Here is a 7,291-nt window from a genome sequence, read left to right as displayed (position 1 = left end):
CTCCAACAAGATGTGCAAGATTGATCGATTGAAGACTTCATTTCAATACATCACCTTTGAACATATGTTGTTTACAAGGAATTTAACTCTTCTGCAGATGTACGATAAAAAAGGGACTTTCTACGTTGCCTGAAAGAATTTTCTTTAGTATTATTCATCACAAGGTGCAAAGGAATGTTAGATCTTTTATGCTTGCTTGATTTTGCAACATGGACTTTGGCTTTTTCTCCACTAAGTAGGTTGTTTTTTAAATGGCTTTTTGCGTTGTCATTTCAAAATATAATATAGGGTTTTGCACTAGTTACTATAAAACGGTATAGGTCTTTGTTTTTTATTAGATGGATAACAAACTATTTAGATAAATCGTTGATGATTGTCTTCATGTTGCCAACCATCTCATGGTGACAATGTTGTATCATCTATCTATGTATATATATATATAATTTTTTAAATTATTTTTTAAAATAAATTTCAAAATTAAAACGTATAAAATCAGGAATATAATAAATTTTCATAGATATAATAAATTTCCCTATCATTCGTATACAAACTGCTCAAATCTGTTCTTCATTAAATAATTGCATGCCACATAAAGAAAAAAATTGCTGCTTTATTTATCATTGCTTTCCCACAATAAAAGAACATAATCTTGTGACACAATTTACATTTCCACATGGTCTTCGTGAGAACAGTTCCACAAGACCATGTGATAACACTTCCACATCCTGTCTGCATGGTCTGGGTCATGTACAAAAATGAGAAAGGCCACAGGCAGCCTTTTTTTATTAACTAAATATTATCACAATCAATTCTAAAATTGAAACAAATAAAACTACAGACATAACGACGCTATTGCAACACTATCCATTAAGATCCTATTTCTTCAAAGGGAAAAAAGAGATTGAAATACTTAAATATCATAGATAAGCTGCTCAAATTTGTCCAACTGATGATTTTGGAGGGCAATGTAGATGTTGAGGCCACCGTCGTGTTTTCCATTGGAAAGAAGCAGAACAAACTCCACCATGGCGTTCACAATGGGGCCTGCATATATAGGCTTCCCAAATCCAAAATCAACCAGCTGAAATGGTATTTTCCACCATGCAGACAGAAATATGCCTCCTGGTAATGCTGGAATGGCTTTGTATGTCTCGGTGAAATCCATTGATGACCGAACATAGTCATTTGTGACTCTGGCCACCCCTTCCTGCACTTTCTCTACACAGAATGATAATGGCTTCTCCTTCACTGCCCCTGCTGGTTCGATGCAATATGAGCTGAAAACAGCATTCCCTGATGCAAATTTCAACGTATATAAATCAGACTTGGTGCACCATTGAACTGGATAGTAAAATATCAAATTTGGGTTGGCAACAAATAGCAGTTAGCTTTATGTTTTCTATGAATGTGACTGGGTTTTAAGATGTCCAATTACCAGTAATTTTGTAAATTTCTTTTCTGGTAAGGAAAAGATGAAGTGTTAGATATTTTACACAAAAAGTTAAAAACAGGGATGGGCCTGGGGGACTGTAGATTAAGTGGCAAATTTAATTGGTGGTAAATGGATAATTGGGTAGGCAGATTTAGATTTGAAAATATCTTGTGGGATTCCATAGAGATGGTTAATGATGGCCATTGATGGTTTCTTTTCAACAGGCATGGGCCTTGGGGACTGTAGATTAAGTAGAAAATTTAATTGGTGGTAAATGGATAATTGGGTAGTCAGATTTAGATTTGAAAATATCTAGTGGGATGCCAAAGGGATGGTTAATGATGGGCATTGATGGTTTCTCTTACAACGTGGCTGCGGTTAAGCAGTGATCTAAGACCTATGTATTGGCTTCAGAGCACCTCATATCACAGCAGCTTAGCCAAATAAAATGGTGCTCACAACAACGTTAGTCAAACAGAAGTGCATGTGATTTGCTTGTGAACTCTGGGGATCTGTTAGCCTGGTGAGGTTGGGGATCTGTTAGCACTGAAAGGGTACTCTAAAGCATAGGTATTGCTTTTTATACTGGATTGGAAGTTTGAACTTGATTTCAAACTTTTGATCAACCAATAGCGTCTTTCTATGATCAAGTGAATTTGGATAAAGCCCGAACTGCCTTGTTATCAGTCATCAAAAGCTTGTATTGAGGTTCAATTGGCTTCATCTGGCCATTATAGTATGGGAAAATGAAAAGCTTTATAGCTGCTTTGTTATCAGTTGATCAAACGACTATATTGAGGTTCAACTTACCATTTTAGTATAAGCAAAACAGTAGTTTCATAGCTAATACAAATACACAATAGCAGTTGCCAGATATAAGAAGAGCACTGAGAAGTAGATTTCTTGGATTGAGTTTGTAAGTCCCACAAGCGAATTTGGTGTCAAATGGAACCATACATAATTATATATTGACAAATCTTTTACGTATTCACAACCATCCATAGCATCAGGTCAGTATCAAAATCTATAAATCAATGTAGTAATGTGCTCAAGAAAATGCAGGATTCGTTGAGAAGTCTATGATCTACACAGTATATCATTATATGCATACCTGCGAAGCCCTTTGGCAGTGGAGGATCCATTTTTGAACGAAGATCCACAGCAAAAAGCATCTTGGAAGGTACATCAGGAGGCATATCAACAGCCTTTGTTCGAGCCTGCCATACAAGAGCTGCAATGGCATCGAATGAAGAACATTTCGTCAGAGTACCATCCTCCATCGCCTTTTTCTTTAGTTTCTCTACCATCTCCCCACTGAAAGGAAAAGCTTTATAACTATAGTCAGGTGGAAGAGAGATGTTGCTGATTTCTGAATTTGCTACATCGGCAGTTGTGAAGGAATTTCTCATCTCCTGTGGGATATCACTGAATTTCAGCCCCTCCAAATGCTCATATTTGATCTCTGGAATATCCCTTGCTTTGAAACATGTCCGGTCTGGGAGAGGATGAGTGATCAACCCCTTGCCTCGTGCCACAGAGGAGAAGTTCATCATGAATTCCAGTGCTCCAAACCCATCAAACATAGCATGGTTCATAGACATTCCCAGCACTATCCCACCGCACTTGAATCTAGTCACCTGCTTGGCAATAAAAAGAAAAATTCAAATAAACACATCAACTACTCTTGAGTAAAGTTAAGAGGAAGAAAGCATTAGCCCACGGGGCTTTGGATTGACAGTGAATGTGTGCACTATATAGGCACTCCATGTAAAAAAGTCACCAATTCAAATCCCCGTGGGTGTTTACCCCCAAAAAAAGTTAACAGGAAGAAAGCACATAATTATAAAATGGTCACACATACAAAAATTAATTTGTGTAACAGAAACCATAACTTGTTTATCTAGAAAGTATAAATACTAGAAACTGTTTCATGATAATAATAATAATCTAATTTTGAGGTCATAGCCAAGCCAGACTGCAAATTGGTGTATGACACCCCTTGTTTGTGGAACAAGGGACAGATCTCCATGCAGCAATTTTCACTGATAAAGTCTATGGTAGAAACTGTTTCATGATAATAATAATAATCTAATTTTGAGGTCATAGCTAAGCCAGACTCCAAATTGGTGTATGACACCCCTTGTTCGTGAAACAAGGGACCGACCTCCATGCAACAATTTTCACTGATAAAGTCTATGGAGCTGTACATACCCTACCCCTTCTGGATAAATTCTACAGAGGTGTATATACCCTTTCCCCTCTGGATTTGAGCGTGTGACCTCTTAGGAGGAAATACATGCTCTTAAAACTGTTAGGGTCACTCAAGTTGTACCTTCTTATCAGCCAAGAAATATATGGATAAGGTTTTCCCTCTCCATAAAAAGAAAATTGGAGAATTCCCCAGGTCAATGAGAACATTCATTGTTACATCAGAAAAACCATCCCAAGCCACAAGAAATGTAAACACCTAATAAGTATGGAGTTACATTTGAACCTTGATTCTCACTAGAAAATAACTATTCAAGTGCATGTGTTTGATATTACACTATTACAGTGATTACTGAAATAAAATAACTACTAGGTCCATATTCTCAAGGGTTGGCTCAATTGGTTGAGCCATCCACCCAAGGCATGTTGCTTACAAAGAAGCCATGGGTCACAAGTTCAAACCCAGTTGAGTCCCTTGAACTGGGGAAGAAGAGATATCCCACAAGACGGTAGTAAAACCCTTAGCTAGCTCTGTTACAAAAAATAATAAACAGCTCTATTCCGATGAAATCAACTCCTGCTACAGATGATACTTAAGTTAGAACTGGTTATATAGAAAGTTGAAACTAATTCCATAACGTCGTGATGGTCCTACAAAGAAAGAAAGAACGTCATATGATGGGGAGACGAGAGAGGCCACAACATCATGTAGCTTAACCAATTACTGGAAGTGTATGCCAAGAACTTAAGTGAATTAACTAGAAAATGATTCCATGGAATTTCAAACATCATTAACAGAAGAAACCTCAAAATTTCCTAGCATTCATATTTTTAATAAAAATTTCACACAAATAGACATAATTTTATCAACCCAGCTATACACAACACTGGTCAATAATTACACTAGGAAAACATTGCACCTTATAACAAAATTCGTAGAGATCAAAATCTCCTCAACAAATTCTCTTAGGTCAAAGGTCTGTCAACATTAAAAAGAAATGAAAAATAAGCAATTCTTCGCTAATTCCAGTGTACCAAATTCTGAACACTAAAGTAGATCGGGGTTATTCAATCAAAACAGGATTAAATACAAAACAAATACTCCCGCAAATTGCAATGTTATTGACAAGGTTATGAGAACACCCTCCTCCTCACCTTGCAGAAACTATGCATAAAAAATAATGCATTTCACAGATCAAGGAAAGCAGACAAGAGAGCAAATCTAGCACGATGAAATCAAAATGGTCCAATAGATCAATATGGTCTAAATGGACAACAAGGCATCGACTCAACTGTTCATTCACAGCTGAGGTTGACAGGGTGCTAAACCGTCTAAGTGGGTTTCATTCTTGCTGCCCATATGTCTAAATGGCCAACAGGGAATTATTGTTGAGGTTGACAGAATGCTAAGCCATCCAACTTGAATCCAGTCTTGCTGCCAATGTGTCATGGGTTTCAGAGATTGTCAAAGTGTCTTGAATTTCAAAGGGTTTGTCAAAGGGATCATATGTCGTGAGTTAACCCTGAGATCTGCCATCAGCATGGGAGCATGTTCCTTAAAAGATTCAAAAAGAAACAGTCTAAATGGACTAATACATGCAATCAAAACCTACTGAATTAAATATTTACTTTTATGGACACTACAAATAAGGCTAATTACCTGCATCATTAACAGAGGAGGACTAGCCCCAAACTTCTTAGCATGAGCTCCTTGGAGCACCAGACTTCTGAAAACAGGATTTGGGTAAGTGATATCACCCAGATCAGATAAAGTCAGATCACAATTAGCTGCTGCAAACAGAGCTCCAGCTCTGTTACAGTCGATCTCCATCCTCCCCTTCTCCAGATTCAATTTCAACCTCCCTGCCATGAAATGGTAGGGCACCAGCACCTTCCCTAGGGCTTCCTTCAACCCTCCTACAACTTCAGCAGCATCAACATTTTTGTCCTCTGCATTAGGCGGGTAAAAATACACAGTATCCACAACATAAGCAACTACCTGATCAATATTCGATAGAAAGAGAGAGCATTCCTCAGTGGGTTCAGCCGGTACAACCATCTCAGGCTCCCCTACCTTAACATCTAAATGGGTTATCGAGGCAGACTCAGGTAGTGCTAGAGAACCCATTTTTCTCAGTCAACTTCTAACAGAAAACTCTGCAACAATCTTGCCAAAACAACAATGAATATATGAGTGGGAGACTGGTATGAAGGATCATGTTATGTGTATGTGGATTTATAGTCCTCTCACTGCTCACTGCAAGCTGGTGCTCAGTTGGGGCTCGTGGAGGACGTCATGGGACATGTTCCATATCACGGAAAGGATGCGACAGGTTCTATTAACAAATGTGGGACATTGCTCCGAGTCTCGACAAATAAATATATATATATATAGCACAGCAAAGGGGCAATTCATTATCTTCTCCTTCATACGAATCTGCAATGCAATTTGACTGACCATTATATATTCTGTGATTGACCAGTGGGCCATTGTTAACTGTGTATAGTCGCACATTGTAACTTCAAATGGAATCATTGAACGACGTGCTTCTAGATTAATGGTCGCCCGAAATGCAAATCACAATCCACCGGACAATAATGTGGATGCTGCTACTGTTACTTTTTCCTTTTCTTTAACCATGTTTCTCGTTTTTTTCAAAGTTTTTAATTCCGGGTCCAAATTAAATTTTTGTTTTTTCACCCTGGTTTCTCGTTTTTTTCAAAATATTTTATTCTTCATTGAAACTAAAAGGAATTTTAAAAAATTAAATCACCATGTAATAAGTGTATGATTCACTTATTTATTATATAAAAATAATATTTAATTGATAAAATACGAATTTTTACCGTATGTAGAATTTCTTTGGGAAATTTGTGTAAAATAATTAATCTTTCTATCATTTCCCAGGGACACTCCACTTGTTATTTTGCTTTCTGATTGTCAATAATAAAATATCCACCCAAAAATAAATTAATAAAATTCAAATAAATTGATGATGATGAATAAGAATAAATTAATAAAATTCAAATAAATTGATGGTGATGGTGATGGTGATGGTGATGGTGATGATGAATAAATTAATAAAATTCAAATAAATTGATGATGATGATGATGATGATGATGATGATGAAGAATAAACTAATAAAATTCAATAAATTGATGATGATGATGATGAATAAATTAATAAAATTCAAATAAATTGATGATGATGATGATGATGATGATGATGATTATCATAATAAAATTCAAATAAATTGATGATGATGATGATGATATCATCATCATCCAGTCTTGTAACATGGGTCCTGGTTCATCCATTTGCTTTGTCTAATGCGGGGGTTTGTTTATCCGCCAGCTCCGCTGCCCGACTTCTAGGTTGTGCTTGGGCTTGTCTATCGACTGCTTTAGAATTCTTCAAGTCCTGGAGTTCAACTGCTTGTCCGAGTTTTCATGTTGCTTCCCAATGGTAAGTTCTACAGCTGATTTCGCATCTTGCATTCGATTGTTTCAGTTCTTGAGAAGTATTTAATCTAATCGTTGGCTATATGTCTTCCTTGCAAAAGCTCTTTTAGGTGCTACAAAGTTTAAAGGATACCGAGGGTGAAACCCTCTTGCTAGCTTTGGCTTCTAAGAAGAAGAACTCATCAAGC

The 7,291-nt window shown here is 36.9% G+C and overlaps 1 protein-coding gene across 1 annotated transcript; it reads right to left on the bottom strand.

Annotated features, from left to right (window-relative positions):
• Positions 1–748: 748 nt before the first annotated feature.
• LOC149164190 (omega-hydroxypalmitate O-feruloyl transferase-like) lies at positions 749–5,989 on the bottom strand. Its single transcript, XM_089431990.1, has 3 exons — positions 5,301–5,989; positions 2,544–3,069; positions 749–1,293 (listed from the first exon to the last, which is right to left on the bottom strand). The coding sequence occupies exons 1-3, from the start codon at positions 5,766–5,768 to the stop codon at positions 911–913; spliced, it is 1,377 nt and encodes a 458-aa protein (XP_089288116.1). The 5' UTR covers positions 5,769–5,989; the 3' UTR covers positions 749–910.
• Between the last annotated feature and the right edge of the window lie 1,302 nt (positions 5,990–7,291).

Source organism: Pinus tabuliformis, chromosome 5_1 (assembly GCF_031772625.1).
Source record: "Pinus tabuliformis cultivar Carrire ecotype Pingquan chromosome 5_1, CPIR1, whole genome shotgun sequence".
In the NCBI taxonomy this organism is placed as follows: domain Eukaryota; kingdom Viridiplantae; phylum Streptophyta; class Pinopsida; order Pinales; family Pinaceae; genus Pinus; species Pinus tabuliformis.
Note: the sequence above shows the minus strand (reverse complement) of the source record. Positions and strands in the feature narration are given on the sequence as shown.